Source organism: Zonotrichia albicollis, chromosome 1 (assembly GCF_047830755.1).
Source record: "Zonotrichia albicollis isolate bZonAlb1 chromosome 1, bZonAlb1.hap1, whole genome shotgun sequence".
Taxonomy (NCBI): Eukaryota; Metazoa; Chordata; class Aves; order Passeriformes; family Passerellidae; genus Zonotrichia; species Zonotrichia albicollis.
Window position 1 is genome coordinate 130,414,641 of NC_133819.1, and position 26,181 is coordinate 130,440,821.

Below are 26,181 nucleotides of genomic sequence, written 5' to 3' on the forward strand. Positions count from 1 at the left end.
CGCTGCCGGCGACAGCCCCTTCTTCTTGCTCCGTGTCTCCGCTCGCTCGCTCGCAGCTCATCAGCCGCGCTCCCGTCTCCGCTCGCCGCTACCGCAGCCCCCGGCCCGCTCCGGCTCTGTCTCTCTTCGCCTGTGCCCTCTGGTCCCAGCGCTGCGCTGCGCTTTCCCCGCCGGCCGCCCCCGCAGCCTATGGCCCTGGAAGGCGCCGCTGCCGCCGCCTGTATTTCTGCTGTAGGTTCCCACATCCCTCTTTAAAAATTCCGCCTAAAAAGAGAAGACGATTTACCAAATCTTTCGGGCCGTTATCTCACGTGAGTACCGGAGCGGGAGTCCTGGGGCTCTCGCCGCCCGTGGGGGGGGTGGTGGTGGGAGTGAGGGAGGGAAGCAGTGGCGACGCCCACCCCGAGCTCCCAACCGGGCCGGAGGGTCCGTGGTCACAGGCGGCGGGTGGTTGCGTTAGGGGCTTCCCTCTGCCCAGGTCTGGGGCTCGGGGCAGCGCAGGGACGGATGGGCAGCAGTGGTTGTGGTGCCCGGAAAGGGCGGAGGGGCAGCTGGCGGGCAGTACCGTGGCGGTGACTGCCGGGGAGGTTTGGGGTTGGGGCCAGTTCCTACCGCTGCCCTTTCTCCACCCGCCGGCGTGGGGCGAGAGCGGCTGCCACCGGCAGCGGCATATGGAGAACGGCGGAATGAGTCAGAGCCGGAGCTCCCCCCGTCCCCCGGCGCGCCGGGCGGTGCGGGGCCGCAGTGCGGGGGCCGAGCGGGCGGGCAGCGGGACCCCCGCGCCCGGGAGGTGGCGGCGGCGGCGGGCGGAGGGTCAACGGCCGCCGCGCTAACATGGCGGACAGCGCTGCGTGCGAGCGGTGACGGGGCGGGAGCGGAGGCCGGGCACCGGGGTGAACGCTGCGGCGGTGCCGCCGGTACCTCTCTCCCGCAGTCCTCGGGACTCGGAAGGGCGGCGGGACCGCCGGCTTCGCGGCCGGCGGGGGCTCGGCGACCGCCCTAACATGGCGGATTCCTGCGGAGGGGGGCTCTACGGTGTCTTCCCCCTCGCAGCTGGGGCAGTGCCCGCGGCTGGAGACCCGCGCCCACCGGGCGCTGCTGCCTCTCGCAGGGCGCCCCTGCCTGGGAGTGGGGGCCGAGGGGCGTCCCTCGCCTGGATCCCTCAGGGCGAGGGGCTGCCCGATGCCCTGTGGCAGCAGCCTGGGCTGGCAGTACGGGCTGCGGTGCGGGTGCTGCAGGCTCCCTTCACGCGTGTGACCCGCACGCCTTGCGCTCCCCCGAGCCCCCGGGGACAGCCGTGTGTGACAGGCTTCAGCGCGGGCAGCCTGACGGGGGCAGAGGCAGAAGTGCTGGTGGCATGGCCGCGGCGTCTCCTCGCCTGCTTCTCAGGGGCCATGTTGTGCTTCTGTGAGCGTGATTATCCATCCGGGCTCCCGCTGCCATGCTCCACTTTTCCCCTTACCTGAGCTGCACGAGGCCTGCTCACCTGTCCCCTCGGCATGGTCAGCAGGGGCCACGCCGAGGAGCGGGGCGGCAGCGCCGGCTGTCAGAGCGACGCCCGAGCCGTAAGGGCATTGCACAAGTGACGCTTTCCGGGACTGCCTGCACGCTGAAGGGCCGTGCGGTCACCCGGCATGTGGAAGGGGAAGCCTTCCCTCCCGTTAGCAGTCCCCCCTTTGCCCGGGCAGTAGTTCTCTGGTCATTTCACGGGTACACCCTTTACCCTTCCCCTTGGTCCGACCCTTAGTGTAGCAGTAGTAGGTTTGGTGCCGCTGGTCCTTTTGGAGGTCTCTTGGTTGAGCTCAACCTTCTTGGCTTGGCTGTCTCTGCCAATGTATTTTGGTCCGTTTGGCCACTGGTGTATTAGTGGCCTTTGGAAAGTATGGAGAAGAGATTCTGTTTCAGCTGCCAGCTGAATTCTTGTGTGTAAAGCGTGTGCACCTGAATGTTGGGGTAGCCAAAGTGTGTGCATGTTGCCTGCTGTGCTGTTCCCTGTTTGATAGGAGATCAGCAGCTTTATTATAGTGGTGGGAGATCAGTAGAGGTGTCTGTTGTGGTGGTAGGGGAGCTGAAGGCACGGTGAGCAAGTGGGCTCATGCGTGCAGAAGTGGAACGGTGCAAGTGCAGGGTTGTGATGTGGCTGAAGAGGATGCTGGTATGGCTGAGTACTGGACAGCGCTGCAGATCTTTTCCAGTCATCAGTCTGAGCCCATGAAGATGCCTGTGTGTGCTGGGGGTTGCCTGGTTGTGGTGAAGAGACAAGAAAGTGAGCTTAAACCTTTTGAGCCTTTCTGAAGGCATCCCCTGCGGTACTAAATCTTACACGGCTGCCTTGTGCCTGGTAGGCAGGAGAAGCGCTGCATTTCAGACCTCTGCAGCAGTCTCTGGTGACTAACCAGGTTACAATTGTGTAGTCCCAGTCCGTTGTAGCCACCCTGAATGAAAACACGGTGTGAAGGCCAATAAAACAGTGTAGAAATGCCTACCATCTGGTCAGATGCGTGATTGGGTCTCTTGTGTGTGAGTGGATTGGGGGGTAGTCCTGCCCTACTTCTTCTGCCCTCCCCGGCTGCCGGATTTTTGTCTCTGAAGACGCTGCACTTGCCCATTATTCTTCCTTGGATAAACGTGGGAGGCAGTGGTGTTGGGGGGGAGGTGGGGGTTGTGAATAATGGTGATGGTAGGAGGGGTTTGTTCCAGTCTGGACTGGTCCAGTCTAGTTCTTTCCTTCCTGTCACCGTGTGAACAATGCTGCTGCTGCTGTGGCTGATGCCTGTGACAAGGCAGCCCCTTCCCCGTGAGCCTCTGGCTGTGGCGAGCTCCCTTCGCTGCCTCCCCTAGGCCAAGACCCCCGGCCTGCTCCCCCCCATCCCTCCCGCTGGGCATTGAGCTCCAGGGGAAGCTGTTAAACCCCAGAAAAAGGAGGCTCTTTGGGAGGGGGAGGGTGTTGTTTGCTGGTGAGCAGCTGTGGGAATGTTTCTCCTGTGGGCACAGTTTTACTGGAGGCCAGAGGAAGGATTACTGCCTTTCAGCACTGCGGGCGGCCCCTGGACCCGCAGCTCGTGCCTCTCTCTGCCCCTGGAAGGCTGCTGCAGGTGTGTGATGGCAGCAGTGTGCTGGAAACGATTCCAGCTCTCCAAATTAAAGGGGAGACAGAGTGCTCTGGAAGAGAATTAAGACTGTCCCTTCCTAGAAGCGAGGCTTAATCGTGTAGTGCGCTAATTGAGGTATAATGGTAGATTTCAGCTCTAGATGCTGTTGATGTATCACAGGAGCAAGAGTGTGGTTCACAGAGAACTCCTCAGGGACCTGTGCGTCCTTCAGGACCTGCTCCCCCCCAGGGATCCCCTTGCCACAGTGTCCTCTCCCTGCTCTGGAAGAGGCTTACTGTAACTCAGAAATACCTAGGTTTTTCTGGGAACCAGAGTAAGTTGGTGCCTCGGAGTCTGTCACTTGCTGTAAATGTGCAAGGTCATTGTAATTCCAGATTTTTTGGGTTTGGTTAATGGATATTTTTGCTCAAGCCACTAAAGGGTCACTTCTCAGAAACAGATGCAGTGGATTTTATTTTTTTTCAAGAAAATGGATTGATGCCTGGTTTTGTAGGCCTGTTGTTATCACACATAGGGAGGTGAGAGGGGCCAGTGAACTGGAAAAAGCCCAGCCCTGCTGGGCACTTTTGGGCTTTCTGCAGGGGTGCAGGTGTTCTGACAACTGTGTGCTGTGGACAGCTGGGGGGTGATTTGGGTCCTCAGGTGAGTTGTGACTGTTGCTGCTTGAGCTGCAGTCAAACCTCAGGAACCTGCTAGTAGAGTATACCAACAGATGAGAGATAAACACGTGCATATAGGTGCCATTTGACTATTAAAAGGCAGAGCTACCTTGCTAACTATTCCCACAACTCAAAGCTCACTGCTTAGCAAAGAATACTTTTATACCCGCTTTAAAACCCTTAAACAAGGAATGCTTCATTGTGGTTGATAACACATGCAATTTTTTGTAAAACTAGGTTTGCCCATAGGGGTTGTGGACATCTAACACACTTAGTGTTAGCCCAGCTCTGCCACTCAACAGCAAAATCCCTTTCTGCTGGTTAAAATAGATTAAAGTGACTGCAATTGGAAAGGCTCAAATTGTTCCATTTTCCTCTGAATGTTTAGAAGTGGCAAAGCTGCACAGAAAGAGCAGTCAGACTATTTTGCATATGTTTGTGGAGATCCTTTACATAAATACCATTCAGGAGAAGTTCTGGAAGACAGTTAGAACTTGGCACAACTCAAAGTTAACTATTGCTACAGAAAATTGTTGGGTTTCATTCCTGCTCCATGGGAATTTTCACTGTAAACTTTCCTCCTTGGGACATGGGAGAATATTTATTGGCATAATATTGCAGGTGTTATTTGGCTGAAGCATTGCATTTTAAGTTTTGCACTGAAGGTCGTGTGCTCTACCTAGGAGCACTTGTGTTTAATGACTTGTTTGGCTAGGAAGGTAAACTTAATTCCTGTCACTGGAAAATTTGTATGTATCAGAACAGCAATAGGAAGTAGTGTAACTACCAGTTAATTTTAAATGTTGGCCACACCTTCCTGTTGTGTGCAGAACTAAATGTTACTAACTTCTTGCTTTAGTGAAAGAAAAGGATAAGCTTAAATGTAATACATATGCATTAATTCTAGCTGGCAAAATTCCGTAATATCTCAATTTTGAAGCATTGAGGTTTGTTTTTAATGTTGCATACTAGTAAATGCTAATTTATGTGGTAAAGCTGCAGGGATTGCTTGGTGGGAGCTGCTGTGAAACAGCTACCCTCAAGTTGCATTACCTCTGTGTGTTATGCAGTACTTCATGGAGCTCACTAGCTCCATGTTTAGTTTAGTTTTCCAATAGCAAGAATTAAGTGGAAAAGTGTATTTCAGGAGTTTAACTAACATGGCCATGATCTTGTGTTGGGTGATTCCCAAAAGTCAGGCTTTTGTAGTGAGCCCATGTAGTATTACTTAAATGATGAAAGTAGCAAAGGTTCATTTTTGCAATAGGTTGGTATGCTCTATGTTTCATGCCATATGTCACAGTGAATTTGTAGAAACTTTATTGTATGTTGGGCTTACATGTGATCAATTTGGTAGTGTATTTAATTGAATGAAAATTATTGTTGCTTTTAGGAGGAATAGCTTCTCAACAGGCCTAATAAATGTTTCCTTGACTGCTTTTATGCTCATTGTTCTGTTTGTGTGAGTGCTTTACCTTGAGTAAGCTAGCCTTGTACTTTAAAATGCTGCTTTGCTGATGTGTGTAATAGCCTTTAAGGGCCAGCTGAAATGTTTTCTCATTCCTAAAGGCAAGCATAAGTTACTTTGTTTTTACTGTCTTGCTCATTTCTGGATTTGTCTGTGTGGTGTTCAGTTTCACTATATAAAGCACTATTTTTCACCCACATAGCTTTTTCACCCACATGCCATGTTCATTCACATTAGAGGGAGTAGGAACGTGGCAAGGGAATTCTAAAATAGAAAGGAAGTGGGGAGGGGAAGAATGCAGTGGTTACAGGGTTAAAAACACTTCTGGGAGAGTAATCCAGTGTTAAGGCATGCTTACCCTACAGTAGGATCATGTAGAGATCTTTGCCATTAGTTTCGAAAATCATCTCATTCTGACTGTGAAAGATAAGTAAAATAAGCAGTCTCGTGTGTTTTAGCAGTTCTTTGTACATCTGCCTTGTTCTGGCTCAGAGTTTATATTAACTCTTGAAAACTGGGTGTGTGATTATAGACTTTCATAGTGGGATGTTACAAGCCTCCTTAAAAGCACTACTGAAAAGGCATTTGTTACATGTTTTATTATAAAGCTTTTATTCTGTTCTGGCTATGAAATTTATTTTTGTGTGCATTTTTCTCCCTACAGGGCAAAATCTCTGATCAAGTTTACAACTATCCAGAGGGCTTAGGAGAAGTGCTTTATAGAGAGCAGTTCGACTTCAACGCTGAGCCACCTTGGGAACCTAGCTGATGATAGTAGGGTTCCATCTCCTAACTTGTCCATGTAAGTCTCTCTTCATCTGTATGCAGGAGGATAAGCACTTGCAAAAATACAGCTTGTTTTTTGATAAGCAAGGTCTGGGTGTAGATTAACAAAATTACATAGGACTTTCATTCAGGATGGCGAGGGGGGCTAAACTAAACATTTTACTCACCTAACACATTTCTCAGTGCAATTATCTGATGAAATTCTGCAGTAAACTTGGTAAATAAAGCTACTTTTCTGTATTAGGGGTGTTGGCTGTAGAAATCCTGAAGTAAAATGCTGTAACTTCAGTCTCAGTGATAATTCTGAAGTCAGGAATTAGACTGTTAACATCAACTCATGACTTGCTAAGTACAGTATAGTTTGAGTAGTTTATACTGAAATAGTTAAGATTTGCTATTGTAAACAGTAACTCAGGCTGGTCATGAAGGGTGTGCCTTCCCAAGTGCCTGTCTCCATTATTTGTTAATTACTATCCATTTCCACAAATAGTTGTAGTGGGGTTACAGTAGAAGGTGGAATTTAATGTTGGATGGAAAATGTGTACCAGTTATAAATGCCTTTATATTTTGAAGTGGCAAATAGGTATTAAAGGAAAACAAGACCATGATAATGGAAAACAAATGAATGCACTTAACTGATCTTAAGGAGCACAGAAAACTCTGAAATGTATGTGATTATCATGTTCTGTTAAAATAGTTTTATGTGGTTTTTAACAATAGTCTTAGCTCAGATATTCAAAATGCACTCAAGCTGACTTTATACAGTATTAGTACAGTATTACTTTTTTCCTGTCTAGCTGAAGGCATTTTTGTTTGGCTTACTACCTATAAATTATGGAGTGCTTTTTAATGTAGAACTTGCAAGTGGTTAAGTACATCTTACTGAGCCAGGTACTTTTTAAAGACCACAAAGATTCCAAATGCCAGTTGTGTTAGTATGCATCCTAATAAGGTACTTAATGTAGATAAACTTGTTCTTTGAAAATACCACAATTGCTGAGGCACAGGATGAGCTTGGTTTATTCTGAGTTTTGGCTCTATCTCCTGAGGTTATGTTCTTTGTTTTGTTTGAAACTTACTGAATTAAATGCATATATCTGGTTCTTTGTAGTTGAATACTCTAGTCAAGCAAATTCAGTTAACACTGAGAATTTTCTGAATATCACTGTTATGTTTGAGGTGTGGTTTTTATAAGGAAAATAGCTGAGAAAATTGCCTCTCCTGTTCAGTTTAAGTTTTGGTTTGCTCTTGTATGTGGCTAGAACTCTTGCGTGACATTTTGCATTTGAACAGGAATAAAGTAAAATAGTAAAAAGCTAGGAAAGGCAGAAGAATTGTTAGAAGGAGTGAATAAAGTATACAATCTTAAGGTACTATACATGCATGTTAATTTCTAAAACTGAAGAGAATTTTGGCTCTGACAGAAGTTCTTACTCTTGAGATGAAGGCTGTCCTGGTACCTTCTTTGAAATATTCCTTCTCTAACTGGTAGACTCCTCTGCTGTGACAAATGATACAAGGTATAAGTTGCCCTAGAATGGAAATGCCACTGAATTTGCTTCATTTGCAGCTGAATGTTCAAATAATGTGTATTTATTTTGAGGTTGGATCTATTTAGTGTTCAGCAATTATGTACTGTACACAAATAGAAGCGATTCAGTATTGAATGTAGTGGTGATGTAGGTAGCAGTGGTGTTTGCCAGGAAATCTGCACCTGTTTTGGTGTGCTGAAGCACAGGTCATTGCCTCAAATGCAGCTAGCATGCAAGTTAAAGAGCTAATTGGTACGTTGTCTTGTTCAACTTGCAAAGTGATTTAATGGGAAAACGGTCAAGTGAGCTTTTAAATGTAACTGTAATGTTATATGTTAATGTTCCAGTGGAATTAAATAAAAATCTTCTGTCTGAAGGTGTACTTACATTTCCATTAAACTCACTTCCTTTTTATCATTTTCTCCATCTCACTTTTTCCTTGTGTTACACTGTCAGGGGAAGACTTGGGGTTTAGTTCTGTCTGCTCTTCAAGCTCTCACTCCCTGAGCAGTCCAGCAACTGTGGCCTGAAGTCTTGCTCCTTTACAATCTCTTCTATTTATTCCCCATCTGATTGGCCAGAAATGCTGGAAGTCTGATGTATTAGCAAGCCCTGTCTATGCCAAGTGGAAGCAGTAGCTGTCTGGAGTCACTAATTGCCAGTCCAGGACACTAATTGGAAAGCCTCAGTAGCTTAGTGTAGATGGAGTTGGTGGCAGCTGGGGAGCAGGAGGGCTGGAAGTCGTGGGGGCAGTGGGGAGGCCAAGCACCAACACTGGCTGAGCAAGTAAGGAGCTGGAATGGGGAAGTGACTGCTTGCACTGTTATAAAAGAGAAGTGCTGGTCTGCTGCCACGGAAGTATATGTGCACTCAGAAGAGTAACCATTCTTTTGTAAGCTTTGTGGGCTTCTTGGGTCTGAATAATGTATTCAGACTTGAGGAATGCAGAAGGAGGTCTTTGTTCCTGTACAAGATGCTGGATGGGCCATTGTTTTTTCAGATTCTATCCCAGTTGCTTGCTTCAGCAGAATTGTTCTTTCTACACTGCTCACTTAACTGTGTGCAATGCTGCTGAGAGAACAGAGTAGGCTGCAACTGACCTAAGCTGTACAGGTATCCTACTTACAACCTTCAGTGGATTTGTGCTGAGAGGTAACTTGAGTAATGCAAAAAAAGACTCCTGTTTCAGCATTTCCATCAGCTGGTTAGCAGTGGTGTTCAGATAACTCAATTACAGTTGGTGAAATGGTGTCTTGGATTTTTTTAAAAGATACTCCCATTTTAAGTAGGTATTCCCTGCACTGAAAGCAGAGGACTCATGTATAGGGAATATATATATATATATATAATATATATACTTTTCTACTATACCTGTTCTGTACTGAATTGCTGGTGACAGTGACAAAATTTCTTATTTTGATTTGTTACCCCTGAAGAACCAGTATTGCAAGGAATGAGAAAATAATTTGGTTTTAGCCCTTTTTGATTTTTGCATCAGCATAATTTTTATTGATCATAAATACTTTTGTTTAATAAGATGTGGTTGAGAGGCATTATTTGGAGCCCATTTAATTTGCAGAAACTTTTTTTGCAGAGGAAGTTTTTAATGAAAGACCCAAACCTATAGGTGTTTGGAGTTTTTAAAGTTCTTAGGCCAAACAATACCTAGTTTGGACAAGGTAAAGAAAAGAAAATTGTGTGTGTTGTAGATGCTTACATGTGACAAGCATGTGTTTAGACTCTGTTCAGAGAATTTTAATTTTTTTATTCCAGATGTCTGCAGTAATTGCAGTGTTTAAATATGTACACTTTTATCTTCGAGTTCTTCATCTGGGAAGCCATTGTGTTAAAGAGCCTGAGGATGTAATGCTTACTTCAAAGAAAGCAATTACATGCCTATGTAGAAGTCTCATACCACTTGACAGCTTTTGTTTGACTTAAAATATATGTCCTGGAGCATTGTGCAGACTAACATTTCAGGTGTGAGAATGGGTGGTGTTACCACACCAAGTCTGTCAAATAATGACTTGCAGTAAGTCAGCATTTCCAGCAAAGAGTGAGCTCTGTGCTCTAATGAGTTCTGGCTCATCTTACAGACATCAAAAAAGTCCTAAACCATCATTTAGATTTCCTTCTGCAAATTTTATCACTGATTCTCTTCACCCCCCTCAGGAGGGAACCAGTCAAGACAGAATAAGGTGACAGCAGAGTCCCAAATCCTATTTTGAGGTATTAACCCCTTAAAGAATTGTTTCTCTAGCCACTGTCTTGTAGTAGTGCTGTAGCAGTGCTTCTAGGAATTTGTTTTTTCTTTGCAGAATATTCTTCCTTTCAAGACTGAAGAGATGTAATTTATTCCAAAAAGGGGACATTGGACAGTAGTCAAACATTAGCTTTTTTTCTACTAGATTAATTTTGTTAAAAGGAGAAGCTTCCATGTCTTGGATGTGCTTAGAAAAAGCAATCACTGTTTAGCATGCTGGGAGAGGATATATCAGGTTGTTTATGGTTTGTTGCAGTTGTCATTGAATCTGTACTGGCATATATTCCTTTTGGTACCTGCCTCTTGGCCATAAAATGCTTTTTGATGAATGAGCAGGAGACAAGTCTTGTTTAGGAAATAACCTTTATCAAAACTAACTTACTAGATAATTGTTCTTTTTATTGGTGGTGGCTTTGGGAGTTGGTGTTAAAGAATCCTCCCCCCATGCTTCATGTGAGCTGAGTCTCCCCAAAATTAAAGGGGCAGCTTTTGAAGGAAAGTATACTTCTACACCATCTGTCTGAAAGCTGTGGACACCACAGTCATTAACTATGGAAAAAAAGCCTCTCTTTTAAGACTACTAAACAATTAGCTTAAATCTACTCCACTGTAGCCCAGATGAACATCCACACTCAGAGAGGAAAAGCGTGTAGTTGGTTAGATTGGGCTGCTTCATTGGCAATACAAGGTACAAGCAATTAGCTGTGTGTGTCTGGTGAGTGTAAAAATCATTCAGGGCTGTGACTGGTTCCACTGGGTGTGCTGAGACCTTCCAGTAGGGCAGATCTGGGGTGGAAGGGACTCTGGACTGTCTGCAAGCTGTAGAGTGTAGGAAGTGGCTTGTAGCATGAAAAAAAACCTCAACCAAAATTTTAAAATCTAGTTAAGTAGCACCCTTATATATACAGTAATTCCTTAAAATGCTTCGGTAAAAAGCTGATGCCAGCATTTATTTCTTGGGGGGAAAAGATGACTCAGCTTTTTGGTCCTCTGCCTTTGAAAACCATGGATATTTTATGAAGATGACTGTAGTGTCCATCTTTGTTGGACTGATTCTAAGGCAAACTTAGTTCACAAGCTTCTTTTGTTCAGTGGTGATATTTTTTTAAGGAGGTTTAGCTATTAGTCTCATTCTGAGATACGACTGACTAAAGACTTTTCTGGTTATTATAGTCTACCACCTAGTCATTGTTTTTATAACTCATTAAGTCCTTACATCAATGTGATAATTATCTTGCTCTTCTGTGATTTGGATCTTCAGGATTCCCTTAAATAATCATAGGACTCACTATATATGTGTGAGACAATTATTTCTTATCTGCTCTACTTGTCTTTATCATTCAGCTTCTGAACAGAACTGAATATTCTTGCTGCCCCTGACTTAGCTCACCTGGCAGTAAATGCCTCTTGTAACAAACATAGGGGGCATGTTTGAGTTGTGCAGAAAGCATATAAAAAGCCCTGCTGGCTCCTTTCCCATTATTTGGCATAATGACAAGCAGGAGCAACTGCTGCTTAGTTGTGGTAGTATTAAACTACAGCAAAGTAACTTTGTTCCCATTGTTGACAACATTAACCAAACCTATGTTGCAAATTGGGAAGTTTTTTTTACTGTATGGAGGTGGTGGATGAAACATGAGACTGAGTTAATACCATGGTCCTGTGATAATTTGAAGCCAAAATTATTTATATAGTCTTAATGAAGTATTTTTGGCTTTCAGCTATAATGCTTGTGGTTTCTATAAATACTTTTAATTAGAAAAATAATTCTGCTATTGTAAATCTAAGTGCAGGTGGCTTTAGAAAACAACAATCACTTTTTTTACAAGTACTATGCAACTTCTGTTGAGATATTAAAAAGCCTTAGGTCTTCATATAGAGCAGGAATCTTGTTAGCTAGCTGGTTTAGATCAATCTTGTGTTAGTCACAAAGATGACAGTTGAAACAAAAATGTGGTCAGTGGGTTGATGTAAGCTAAGAAGCTGTTTTTAAACAAGACCCACAACTCCAATGGAATGTGAACTGCAGATTGTTCTATTCATCAAGTAAAGCAAATGAAGGTATATAGTCAGCTGTTGGTAATTCTCTGCTGGTTTTTACTTGAGATTAGTCAATCTGCATTCTAAGACTATATTTAACAGTATTTTCAGTGTTTTGACTTTGTTGATTTAGATTGTCTTTTGAAAAACACTGTATAAACTACTAACTACCAAGCTAATTTGCAGTGAAGATCTGAGGATAAGCAAGATGCAAATAAAGTTAGACTGTAACTATTACTTTATTTTAATAACAATTCTACATGCTCAGATTATCACTTTTTAAATTACTTCTAGCCTAGTTGCTTCTTTATATTAACCTCTGTTTTGCAATTAACAGTTTTAAATGTTGTAGCCAATGTTATGAACAGAACAACAAAATAAATGTCTAATAAATACAATGTGTAAATGCAGTTCTTATAAATTAGCATCAAAAGAACTAGAACATTAGTACAAATATATCACTGCTAACATTTAATCAACAAGGTACAAGTTTTCTTTAACAAATTCAGGAATGTTCTGTTACAGGCAGTCTTCCAGTTGCACATTTGAATGCTAGCATTGCTTAAGATGCTTTATTTGAAAAGAACCGAGCTGAGGCGTTTGTACAATTATGCTGCACTTACAGTATTTTCATCGTTTGCATAAGCTCAGTGCAGATCAGTGTGCATACAGTCTGGAATTCTTCTCAAGAACAGCCTTGCATCAGTTGTTTCTGGAAGTTAGTGTCAGATTTAAAGTACCCAGCTTCTGTTTTATTCTTGGCTTCAGTGGAATTGTTCTAGCCATATCTCTGACAAACGCAGGGCGAGCAGAGTAAAAACATCTTTGGTCTTTGTAGAGAGTGTGTTACTGTTTGTAGGACATCAGGTATAGAAAGCTGATTTTTAAACAGCAGCATGGTGTGCTTTGTGCCTCTTTTTCCATTGACACGTGTCTTCTTTCTGCAGTTTGTTGCATAATTTAAGGACCCGGATTTAAGGCTTGGAAGCCCATCCCTTGTGTTTCTTGGTTTATGACTGTCGGCTTTGTGGAATACGGCTGAGATGAAAGGATTTCTTGAGGATGCAAATTACTCCATTGGTCTGTTGGATGAAGGAGCAACTCTTGCAGATGTTATTGATAACTGTATTTATGAACATACTCACGTAAGTTTGCTTTCCAGATCTTTTGATTTAGTTCCCTAAGTCTTCAAACTAGGTCAAAGTATTTTAGAGCTGATGAGCTGACAGCAGCAGAGAAACAGTCAGCTAAGCCTCACTCACCTTATTTATCAAGTAGTTTCCTCTCCTAATTCTGCTGCTTTGCTGTTTTCTTGCTTTGGGCAGAATTCTGTTGGGGAAATTTGGGCATCAACTCTCACTGCCCTGAGTGTGACTAGCAGGGAAGTAGTCTGGCTGATGTAATTAAATGCAGGTTCCATCTCACTGTTTGAAGAGATTTTATTAGCAATGGGGTTTAGAACAAGCACCTAAAATTATCCAAGTGGATATATTCAGTTAGAACCTTTTTGTTATTTCCTTGAAAATATGGCAGAGTTCTGAAAAACGTTTATGTGAGCCTGTTTAAAGCCATGTTTAAATTTTTTGTGGGCCATCATGGTTAATATTCATACATCTTCCTGTTAGCCTTCTCCCCTGTGGAAACTCTGGTACAAGCACATTGTGAGGTTTTCTCTTTCAAGAAAAACTGTAAAAGCTACTGAAGTTTAGCAGCCAACTGGAAAGAAAGTTGAATAATTCTGTGTATACAGTAGTCATTTTTTGAATAAGGCTTCACTCATTTCTTAGGAGGCAGGAAGATGTAGCTTTTGTTCTGTAGACAAAATTGTAGAAAGAGCAAACTTTAAAAATGTTTCATTAAGCAAATCCTGTGTTCTTCATATGCCATACCTGTGAGTTGCTCACTTTTCCCTTGGTTTATCAGAACTAATATTCATGTGCAAGTGGTCAACTATAGTACATCAAATAGCTAAATTCCATGGCCTTCTGAACTCAGGTGTAGGATTCCCAAATCCTGATTCCTAATATTCTTTTTCTGTCTAGCAAATAAATAGGTAAACTACTGGCAACATGTCATGTCTCCAACCACTGGCTGGCTCACAGAGGATAGCTGCCTCCTGCTGCTTTCATTTACTCCTTTAGCTCAAGGGGTAGAGGCCTGTGCCATGGATCTAAAGCTCCAGATCCCAATCCTGCTGGTGACCCGTACAGGGGGTCAGTATGCTTCCACCCGATGGAATTTCTATTTGTGTTTTTTAAACAGAAATAAAGACTTTGTATAAAATAAGCCACAACATGTAGAGTTTCAGATCTGCAAAAGTCAAGTGCTAGAATTGACATTTGATGTACAGTCTTGATTCAGATCCATCATGTGTTTTGTGATGGTCTTTAATTGATTTACAGTAGGGCATTCACCTACAGTGCTTTTACTGCGTGCACATTATGGACAAATCTGGAATGATCTGTTTGCAGTTTGATCCACTACACCTGCATCATGACTCCATAGTGAGAAAGACTATATTGTAACAGATGTGCAGAACTTTAACATTCCAGAAAAGTCTGTGCATTTTCTTAAAGATTGTGTTCTTGATTCTGTCACCTTTAACATGAAGTCTAGTTCTTAAAATTCCTTTGAACTTCATTCTTCACAAGATGTGGAGAACAGTCTCAAACTTGACTGCCTGAACTAAAATACCATCAGACAAATTTTCAGTAAAACAAGCTATTAGATGTTAAAATAATGTTAGTGCATCGCATCAGATTTTATTCCATTTATAATAAGATATAAATTCATTGAGACTGTGGAAGCTTTCATCCCAGTGGATCTTCTTCCTATAAATAGCTGCAGACTTCTGAAAATGAAGTTGAAAAAAGTGTGTAACTTAATCTGTGTTTTTTATAAAATCAGCATTTGGCATTTAAGTAGAATCTTTTATTCAGGAATCTCAGAATATTGTCAATAGCATTCGTAATCTCTGAAGTGGTAGGTATTCCCTTTGGTTTTTTTAAACTAGTTCAAATTGCTAGTTGAACAGACAAACATTATTCAAGATCAAATCTAAAACTTAAGAGCAGGGTAAAAAAAAGGTACATAGTTCTTTAAGACTTGGGGTTGTTTGTCTTGACAGCAAACCTACAAGTTCAGACATTTTATTTTCCTATTCTTCCTTTTGCAGACTGGAAAAAAGGCATTTTATGTTGGAGATCTTGGAAAGCTTGTAAGGAATAACATGCAATGGCAGAACGTGATGGCACCAATAAAGCCATTTTACCCTGTAAAATGCAATTCTACTCCAGGTGTACTCGAAATTCTGGGGACCCTTGGTGTTGGTTTTGCATGTTCCAGTAAAGTAAGTTTTCCTTGCCTGTGTGCCTTATTTTCTTTCATATGTCTGCTGGTGTAAATTCATCTCTTTGGTGTCAGGTGCCATGTTTATAAATAAAATTTGAACTGTGAATTCATTTGTAACTGGCTGTTGAAAATCTGTACTTCTGCCCTAGAAGCAGTAGGTAGTTTTCACTTTAGTGGGGTAATAGAGCACATCTAATAAAAATTCAGGAAAGATGATGCTGTGCACTTTGTCAAACTCTGGTATGCTCCTGCTTTTCAGTCTGAAATGGCATTGGTACAAGACCTGGGCATTTCTCCTGAAAACATCATCTACACAAACCCTTGCAAGCAAGCCTCTCAGATCAAGTATGCAGCAAAAGCTGGGATAAACATCATGACTTGTGACAATGACATTGAGCTGAAGAAAATTTCACGTAACCATCCAAATGCCAAGTAAGTGTCAAAATCCTAGTTTTGCTTTTAATGTGGGGGGAACTTTTTGCCTGTATTCTGGGTGGCTTGAGTTGCAAGCAAAGTACATGGCTTCTTTAGTACAAATCACTTGTATCTGTTCTTCTGTCTCCTTTGAAAATAGCTTTTTTGCATCTTTTCCTACTGAGTCTTGGCTTCCTAATACAATGGCCCTTGGTTTGGGAAAAATCTTGAGAGAAAGTTATTTTTTTAGGGCAATCTTCATGTAAAGGTTTCAGGGATTAAAGTTCAGAAGGCTAGTATTTCATCACCTGCAAATAACATCTTCCTCCTGCTCTGTTTTGGCTTCAGTGTTATCTTCCAGGGAGTTGTATTTGAGTATTAGTGGCTCTGGCTGAAGTCAGGGCTGAGTTACCAGCAAATGACCATGTGCATTGGATCCCACCTGGGGTTTGGGCACACTCTGCAGGTCTATTAAATACACCTACAGGCATTTCCACATCATTAAAACAGTGAGAAATTTTTTCAGTCACTTTGGTATTAGTTCAGCTGCTCTCTGTAGAAAAGTGGTCAAAGCTGATAATCTAGCTGTTAAATATGGCAACTTTATTGCTGGCAATGTATAATGGTCTCTTGGACTGACTGGCACTCCTGTCATTTCACATCACATCCCTCACATATGAATGCTTTAGCTTTGGGCCATGCCTTTAAGAAATATGGAGCCAGAGTGAAGTGAATGTTACAGTGAGCCTAAGTGAATGTTACAGTGCTTTGCAGTGATTGAAGATATAGCTTTCCATAGATGTAATTGGAGAAACTGAATTCCTGATATCCTTAACAAATTCCTTGATTCTGAACAGTCATGATTGAAGTATTGTGTCATCTCCCAGAACTGTGACTTGTTTTGGTGCTTTTTTTGGGGGCTGGTGGTATTTGAGAGCGTTTTTTCTTTGTTCAAGACTCAAGATTTAATATTGCTGTTGCTGGTGATTATACGTCATCCTCGTGGAAATCTGTCTGTGCTTTGCATACTGGAGAGAAATTTCTGTGCAAAAATGTTATGCATGATAAGGAAACTTTTCTGTAACTGCTGGCCCTGGTATACTTAGTGGATTTGGAAGCCTTGGCAATGCTAAAGCTGACTGTTAAACCATTAGTGTTTTACCAGTTATTCACTGGTGCCTTTAGAGTTTTGTTAGTTTTCATGTTGATTTATTTCCATGATTCTAACAACTTCTTAGATTTCTAGAAGTCAGATTTAGTGGGTTTTGCTTGAAAATACCTTGATTCACATAAATGGTGCTATAACAATTTGTCAATTTAACATTGGATGTCTTAAGGAGGGGTTTTGACTAATCTTAATATGAGGTTACAAATCATAGTATGGATTTGAATTTTTATATTACATTTTAAAGAGTTTGACTTGTAACAGTTTTTTGCTTCAGTTAGCACATTTTTCCAAATGCTTCACAGACTGTTGTTTGACTGCAGATTTTTTGAACACAATTTTCTGTGCTAGTGAGAAGCAGGAAAGGAAATGCTCATCAGTTTCTCAAGATGAAATGGTATAAATTAACAAGGATTGCAGGGCAACCTGTTTTGCGAACTTAGGACCTTTTGCTCTTTAGAAAATGCATTTTAAACACACCAGGAAACATTTGGAAAGTACTTGTAGAAGTCATGGTAGATGTTAGGCCAGCTGTAGTGGCCAGGCTGAGTTCTGTTTGCTGCCTGTCTTGTAAAGAGCTGTTTCACTCCGGGTGCAGAGTTTCCTCCACTCATTTACACTCCCCATCCTGGTTAGCTGCAATGTGCTCTGCCCAGTCTGCATGTATGCCACGACACCACCTCTGTTTAGTTTACTGGATGGCTAAATTACTTGATCTTATTGGGTGTGTGGCTTTCTCAGTGGACAGCAGTTTGCATTTGGGAGGTATGGGGGTATGTCTCTAGAGGTTTGCATGTGACCATGCCTTTGCCCCTCAAATGTTACTTTAACTTAAAGACAGGTCAGCATTGGCACTGCAGTTTGCCAAACCTACCCAAAATGAGGCTTTGACCAGACAGAGGAAGGTGTTGCACTGCATAAGATTGTAAGAAATGGTACCTGCTGCCTCTGTGCCCCACAGTGTCTTGGAAGAAGGGGCAGGGAATGGTCTGACCACCCTACCCCCTCATCCTGAGTCCGTGTGCTCAGCCACAAGGGGAGGTTATGTGATATGGCCAGGGTGTGCTTGCTTTCAGCCTGGATGCTGAGATTTAACTAAATCTGATACATGTCTGACTAAAGGGGAACCTCTGGGCTGGGGAGGGGTACAGAGATGGGAAAAGTCATCTTAGTCTTACTGATGTTATGAGGAACTGTGCTTTATTAGAAGGTAACATTATTTTTTATTACAGCACTCAACAGACTCTTGCTGCTGCAAGAGTCTTAGTTGCTGCATTTCGAAATCCCTTGTCCTTGTTGGCTCCATGTTTTAGCCCCTAATTGCTAGTTTTTTCTCTGTACAGGATTGTTATTATTAGGTTGCCTTGATTCATCCATCGATGGAGCTGGAGTACTGACAACATAATCAACACACTTCTGACAATCTTCAGGCTTCACATGTGCTGATGATGTAAACCAACTGCCCCAATCATCTTCCCCTTCTCTTAGGCTCTTACTGCACATTGCCACAGAAGACATTACTGCTGGTGAGGAGATGAATATGAAGTTTGGCACCACCCTGAAGAACTGTAGGCACCTTATGGAATGTGCTAAGGAGCTGGGAGTCCAAATAGTTGGGGTCAAGTGAGTAACTTCATTGTCCTCTGCTGGCTGAGTAGATTTTTCTATGAGGTACTTAAGATGTAAAAGAGAAAAGGATTTTTCCCTGGTGATACTATTTTACAGGGTCTTAAAAAAATCTACAAAAACCCCAGACAAACAATATCATATTGATTTAGAATCATGAGCTTTTGCTTGCAAGCTCAAACTAGTATGAAACGAAGTAACTATTACAGGCATCAAAACTATAGGAAATGAAGTCTCATAAATCCTTCTGTCAGCATGAAAACTAAGTTTAGAAGCGTCTCCTATTCTCTAACTGTACTCTTGAACTTCTGTGGTAACTTGATTTGTATTTTTCCAGCAATAAACATCATAACAGAAGTGCTAGTACAGCATGGAATAGGTTGGATAGTTTGAACAAGGTGAACATGGGGTCAAATTTTGTAAGAGTTAAGGTTCTATGTCACTCTTTGATCATATCAGGACTCAGATAAGTTGTTGGCTTGCAGATGGCAGGAATGAATCCTAGAGTTCCAAATTTGTACAGATCTGCGGTATTTTACCTGGAAGCTTGATGGATATTTTACAGTGTCTGAGAAAAATGCATGCACAAGTCTGCTCTGTCTACCTTCAGCTACAAATCCTTCACATGTTCATAACTGTTTTAGGAAAGCAATCAAGCAAATAAATGGGTCATCAAGACAATAAAGAAATGTTAAGCCAGATTTTGATGATTTAAACCACAAATGTTTTGTTGTGTATCTATTTGAAATGGATGTGAAAGCATAACCTGCAAATATCTTAAAAAAATAGATACTACTGAAAAAAACATTCCTCTTTGTATAGTGTCTTAACCAGCTTTTATAAAAACAATGTGGCTCTCGTGCATTATTTTTTATTTAAATAATTTTTAAATCCACACATGGATTCATGCAAGTAAGTTTGAAAAGTGACCTTTGCCTCAGGATGGCATTCCTTAAAGGAGTAGAGTTGGAGTCGAGAACACTGTGGCTCGGGTGTGTGTATGGTCTGTCTAGAACCAGTGGACCATATGCCTCTTGAGGAATCCCATGGGAATGCTGGCACTTGTTTTAGCACCTCAGTGAATAAGTGCATATGGCAGTACTCAAATCTCTTGGACAAGGAACAAGAGGGGATTCAGGAGATTGTGGTAGGCATCAGTACTTCTCTGCAGCTTTGGCACTACTGAAGAACAACTTTCAGCCACTTTGATAGTGAAGACTGAAAAAATTCATTAAATCTGTTGTTTCTCAAAGACGAGAATATTGTGGGACATTCTTAGGATTAAGAGAAAGACAGTTCTCAAGTACGAATTCAATAGCAGGCAGTGGTGGTCTGAGCTTCTTTGCACAGTTGCTGTATATTATCATTTAAGCTTGTTCAGGAGCACTTGGGAATGAATTGCTTCTGTTGCTGTTTTATATGATGAAATTATTTACTTGGTCTGAAAGCTGCATGGTTCAGTGTATTTACTGTGTTTTTATTTCTTTCAGATTTCATGTTTCAGGCTCTTGCAAGGATCTGCAGACGTACATTCATGCTCTGTCTGATGCTCGGTGTGTGTTTGACATGGCTGTAAGTACATTTATACGCACATGCAATTGCTACAGTAGAGGAACCATTCTATTCCAGTTATATTAGCAAAACAACTACATTCTTTCCAAAAGAAATCCTTGGAAATTGAACTTTTAGTAAGGGACTAAATACTGCTTTGTGATGTGTGATAGAAGTAAAACCAACTTTGTCCTAATTGTGGTAATGAATGCTGTGCCACTGACAGGCAGTAGCCTTAGATGCTGTTTAAATTAGTTTCCCACTTTGGGTCAAGCCTTTTTGATATTAAAACCTCAGTCCTGTAAATACACAACTGATGCTTTTAGGTTACATTAAAATTGAACAATTCTATGCTGGCATCTGTTGTGGTATGAGGAGTTTGTAAACTAAACAGAGAAGACTGCAAGTCTTTTTACTCTTCTTACTGCAGTGCCTTAGCTGTGGCTGGTAACATGTGGGGGCAATAAAACTGAGGATCTCGCTAATCTTTGTGCAAATTTGTTGCGGTGGTCTTGTCACAAAATTTGTGGAATCCTAAAATTTTGTCAGAATACACCACCTGTTCAGCAAATACTGTCTGAATATAACAAAAGCCACAAGATGGGAGTTGACATTGCTGTGGGGCTTGCAGAGAATTGTATAACCAGCCTCTATTGACATCCCAGTGCTTTGCTTCTAGATTTAATGGGGCTGTACTATGCCCTTACTCTCTCATTAGATGTACTCAGCTAAATAGTTTCAAAAGCTTAAATACACAGAAAACAACCACAGTAAGGAGCAACAAAATCTTTTTGCATTTACTGTTGTTCGTGTACTTACATTCTGCCTATGCATTTTAGGAAGAGTTTGGCTTTAAGATGAACATGTTGGATATTGGTGGGGGCTTCACAGGTTCAGAACTTCAGCTGGAAGAGGTATGCAATGTGTTAGAATTTGAAACTCTTACTTTTGAAGAAATTGAAGTGTTTACCCTTCAAACTGCAGCTTGAATTGATAGCTGAAACATAGTTAAGTTCCATGTTAGACTGTAACTCAAGGTCTCACTAGTTGGGTTTGTATTCTTGATTGATGGATTGTCTAATCCCTTCTTGGAGGTGATTGTGACTTCTTTTTAATCCTGTTCATCTGGGCTGAATGCTCATTTAAGTGTGCTAGAGATTGAATTGCCATCTGAAGCAGCCTTAGCAGTAATAGTTCAAGGTTTTTCTTGACTGTTGTTGTCCAGCCATGCAAGTGACTCTTGCATGGTGTGGTGCAGGGTGCCTTAGCATGCTTTGGATCATAAACTCTGTTGCTACCGGATGAAAATTTCCAGTATTTTGCTTAGGAGCAGAAAGCTAAAGGTCTTGATTTGGCTGGCCTCTGATTTTGCCTAAATGCCACCTTTAGTATGAAGTGGCACATAGAACAGGATACCCAGTTTACACTGGTATGTTGTCTTAAACACAGGCTCCATGAATTCAGCACAGTGGAAGTGAGGAGTTCCTAACAGCAATCAGGGCTTTTCTCCTAATTCTAATGGTTCTGTTAGGCATCCAGAATATTTGTTAATCTTGACATATCTGTCCTAATATATGAATGTTAGTATTAAATAATTCTGTTTCTATGATACTATTCAGAACTGATCATGAAAAGGTCCTTTACCCATTCTTGTGGGTTCATATGTAATTTTACATTATCTGATGTGCTGGATGGGCGTTGAAGTTACTGGTGCACTTGTGAGTCTACCACAGCTTGAGCTTCAGTTGTGAAAAGAGACTGTGTAGTACTCAGACTCATGGTTCTCAATCTAAGTGTTCAGCAGAATGACCAGTTTTCTTTTTTTTTTTTTTTTTAATAAATTGTGGACCTCCAGTAAAGGCATTTCTCAGAGATTGGAGGGGCAGAGTAAGCATTTGGTGTGCTGACTGGAAGTGTGTATGTGATACATCTGTAAGCTGAGTTCATTGGCCTTACCTCTGACTTCAATTTCCTAGGTTAATCATGTCATCAGGCCATTGCTGGATGTCTACTTTCCTAAGGAATCTGGTGTTAATGTGATTGCAGAGCCTGGATGTTATTATGTTTCATCTGCATTTACACTGGCAGTGAATGTCATTGCAAAGAAGACTGCTGAGTATGATAAACTTCTTCCTTCTGGAGGTAAGGGTTGGATTTGTTTTCTGTGTTATGTCTCAGTACAGGTAACTGCCCTCTATTAGTTGGGATTGACTAGTTTGTTTATGTGTTTAGTGCATCCCCTAATGCTTACACTGCAATATGCCTTCTGGTTTCTGACCATATGTTATCTGTGTGTCTCGCTGGTACTTTTGTGTGGCACTTCCTGTATCCTTACTAGGTTAAACCTATATTGGGTGCATCACAGATGCTGTGTTAGAAGGTTCTAGAACATTAAAAATCATGTCACAAAGCAAGCTACTTCCCTGCTTCTCTGGATTTATATTCTTAGCACTGGTTATCACTGAAAGTATTAATTTTATTAAGCCTCTCACTTAATATTATAAATGAATTTATAATCTGGTCTCATACAGATTACTCTGCTTGTAATTCTCCTATTCTAGTTTATATGGAACCCCCTTGTCAGGAGACAGCAGCTGACTTAAGTTAGATTGCAAAAGGACTACTTATGACAAAACATGCATGCAAGACAACTTCTTTTTTTACTTCCAGTGGAGCAAACCAGGAATGATGATGAACCAGTATTTACATATTACATAAATGATGGTGTTTATGGTTCTTTTGCAAGTAAATTGTCTGAGAAACTGAATACTATCCCAGAGGTTCACAAGGTGAGTCCTTCTATATTCTTCAGAGGTAGTCCTTTCTATCCTTGTCTATTGAATATATATTTAACACTTCATACATATATAATTGCGTATTATTTATTAAATTAACCTTCTGTATATTTGAAAATTCTTGTTCAATAAACTGAAGCCTGAATTGCTTCAATCATTTCCATATAGAAATACAAGGAAGATGAGCCTCTGTTTGCAAGCAGCCTTTGGGGTCCATCCTGTGATGAGCTTGATCAAATTGTGGAAAACTGTCTTCTTCCTGAGTTGAGCGTGGGAGATTGGCTGATCTTTGACAATATGGGTTCTGGTACCTTGGGTGAACAGTCCACCTTTAACGACTATCAGAGGCCACTGATTTACTACATGATGTCTTTCAGTGACTGGTAAGCAAACTGTCTTGGTAGTGGCAAGGTTACTTTTGCTTCCTTCAGGAGTGTACACTTACGAATTCCATTCAGTGGCAAATACAGAGAAATGCTGAGTGCAAGAATGTGCCTCTTTAGTTTGTGGGGGTTTTTTTGTTTTTTTTTTTTTTTTGTTTTTTTTTTTGTCCCTGTTGTTTTACTGATGAGACTAAACTGAGATCTCTGATAAAATGCCTACTTTGCTTTAGGGCTGACAAAGGAAAGCAGAATACCTGAGTGATCTCACCTGTGAGTTCAGTGGCAGTTGTCAAGTCTTGTACTGGCTTAACAAAAGCTGTTTAACATCAACCTTTGAGCTTTCCTAATCCACATATCCACAGCTTGTGTGCAGTGTTGGCACCACTGTGGGAGGGAAGGGCAGTGATGCTCTTGTGGAGATGGGGAGTGTGGTAGCCCATTGCTGCACCCGGGCAGGCAGGGCCCTGTGCTCCCGGCCTGGCAAGTGGCAGCATTTCTGTGAGTGCCAGGCACTGGCACAGCTGGGCTCCCTCTGCTGAGCCAGGGCCGAGCAGTGCGGGGGCAGTTGGCTGCACACACTGTGTGGCGCCTGCTTTCTGAAGGGAAATTAAACCTGAAAACCTGCTGTTACATCTCTTGACCTTTTCTGCTGCAGGGATGAGATGCAAGATGCTGGAATTGCTTCAGACACATTGATGAAGAACTTCTTCGTTGTGCCTTCGTGCATTCAGCTGAGCCCGGAAGAACGCTTTTCCACTGCAGCTTAAACAGGCATTAACGCTTCAGTTAGACCTGCAGTTGCAAGTCTGTAGTTTGTCTGGTCAACATTCCAATCTGGAAGAAATGGAACAATCTTCAATTCAATTCATTCTCTTCAAAACTTGAAAAAATAGTAATAGTAATGGGGACCAGGCAAAACAAGCTACAGCTACAATTCAGTGGGGGGTGGGAGGGTTAGATAATGGTGTCCAAATTTCAAATCAAGTTCATTCAACCCCTGAGCGTTAAATATGCAACAAAATGGATGACTTAGTGGAGATGGAAACCCATCACTTGGGTTCTTCAACAGTTTACATACAAGTACACAGTTTTTATACTAAGGATTCCTGTTAGAAAAGTCTTGTAAAGTTATTGTCTTTCGCCCAGATATATCAAATGTCAGTGGGAGACCAGTGTGACTTCATTAGATGTTTTAGTGTATTTAGAATGTGTAAATTTGTGCTTTGAACTGTAGTTTAATAAATGTAAAATTGCATCATAGTATTTGTTGTATTTGACCTGTGATGTATCCCTTGTATGATTGCAATAAAACTTTGTGTAGATTTTACTGTTTTTCAGGCTAACTTTGGGAGGAGCTAGGCAGATAGCTATAAAGTAGGTGTATATGTGATTGATTTGAGAAGTTTTCTTTTCTCAAGCCATTGGTTTGGCTTTGTGTTAAACAGTGAAAATTTTAAGATTGATAAATCTGTATGAAGTGAAAGTCATGTAAGTTCCTGGAAGGCTAAAAGGCAATTTGTGGTGTGTTTTTAGAGCATGACCTTAGATTCAGTTCTTCACACCAACCAGCTAGCCTGCACTAGGCATGGATGTGCACGGAGAGGTTGTCCCAGCTTGTGTGCATGCAGTGCCCTGAGGCAGCATGGGTTAGTCCAATTCTGCATGTTGTCACAGAACCTTTGGCTCCTTTTTTAATAGTGTTTGTTTGAAAATTCTTAACTTTCAACTTTAGTTCTGTATAGTGCTGATTCTAGGGTAGGGCTGCACAAGACTAAAGAAACCTCAAATGCTCTCTTGCACTGGACTTCATTTCTGTATCCATAATGTAAAGGTAAATCAGACTGCTGCAAGTATATGTGCATTGAGTAATGAACTGCTTGAACTGGTCAGAGAATTTCTTTATTGTGTTACTGCAGCCTCTCAATTTCTTCAAGGTCCTTTGCTTGCTTTCTCACTTTAACTTTCCGTACTTGAAGACTGGGGGGAGGAGGAGAGGGGGCTTTTAGGGTTTTGAAATAATGCACTGAGGCCTGGATCCTACAGATAGAAGGGACTTTTTGAACCCTTTAGTTGGAGGTAAAATTTATACCCTTTGGCTGCAAGTGTACTTCACATGAGTGCCAGCTAGGAGAAAATTTTATTTTCTGACTCTGTAAAGGAAAGGCTTTATGAAACTTAATGAACTTTTACTTGAAAGTAAATTCTCAGTTTGGATTTGTCAGAAGGGTTTTACAGGCCAGTTAGGAGATAAAAAATGGCTTATGTGTTGGAGACACAGTCTTAAGAAACACTCATTACTGTAATTAAATGTACAAGTGAAAAGGGAGTAAATTAAAGGGGGAATGTGTGGTTTGGTTTGGTTTTGGTTTTCTGGTTTTTTTTTTTAACCTGAAGTTACTAGCTGACCCATGTCAAGCAGTGATAAGCTCTTCCATTTACTGTTGAGGTCTTTCTAGGCAACACAGACTGCTGTGTGGTTTTTGACTAAATGCAACTACAGTTGCCTAAGGTTAGATAATCAAACAGGATTCTGTCATACAGTCTTTAAAAGTTGTTTATGTTGACTTACGGAGAAGTAGAAAACAATTTCTCTATAAATGCAGCAGTGGTCACAGCAGAAATACTTGCTGTACTTGAAGACAGTCTGCCATTAAAGCCAACCTGGAGTCTGAACACAGTATGTATTTCAGTTTGATTTGCTGCGTGCTGTTGTTTATGTTATAACTGCAGTTGAGAATTTTTACCAGCTGTGAGAGCTGGATGGTTTCTTTGGAGCACTTGGAGGTGATGTAGCCCTGCTGTGCTCGCTGCCCAGCTGCAGCCCCTCCTGCTGCCGAGGCTGTGGCAGGAGCAGGAGTGTCTGACACAGCCGGCACACGCTGCTCCCGTGTGCTGCCATGGTCCTGCATGGCCTGGGCGCTTCCCTGGCCCAGCCCTGCAGCCTGCCTGCATTTCCTAAGGAAGATCCAGGGCTGTGGTACTGGTGTTGCCAGTTACTTCTTAGGAACAGGAGGAAATGGTTCCAACTTGTCATT

General features: G+C 41.9%; 1 protein-coding gene across 2 annotated transcripts; it reads left to right on the forward strand.

The window, feature by feature from the left end:
• On the forward strand, positions 1–25,823 carry AZIN1 (antizyme inhibitor 1). 2 transcript variants are annotated; one of them, XM_074541543.1, is made up of 12 exons: positions 1–311; positions 5,905–6,042; positions 12,809–13,006; positions 15,037–15,210; positions 15,472–15,644; positions 18,280–18,414; positions 19,908–19,989; positions 20,808–20,882; positions 21,945–22,110; positions 22,639–22,757; positions 22,932–23,146; positions 23,802–25,819. In XM_074541543.1, exons 3-12 carry the CDS (start codon positions 12,905–12,907, stop codon positions 23,911–23,913), a joined length of 1,353 nt encoding a protein of 450 aa, XP_074397644.1. In that variant the 5' UTR covers positions 1–311; positions 5,905–6,042; positions 12,809–12,904; the 3' UTR covers positions 23,914–25,819.
• The last annotated feature ends 358 nt before the right edge of the window (positions 25,824–26,181 follow it).

Coding starts and splice junctions, on each gene's coding strand:
- AZIN1 (XM_074541543.1), top strand. CDS start 12,905: ATGAAAGGATTTCTTGAGGATGCAAATTACTCCATTGGTCTGTTGGAT. Junction 15,211..15,471: donor GTTTTGCATGTTCCAGTAAA/GTAAGTTTTCCT, acceptor CCTGCTTTTCAG/TCTGAAATGGCATTGGTACA. Junction 19,990..20,807: donor GGTGTGTGTTTGACATGGCT/GTAAGTACATTT, acceptor TATGCATTTTAG/GAAGAGTTTGGCTTTAAGAT.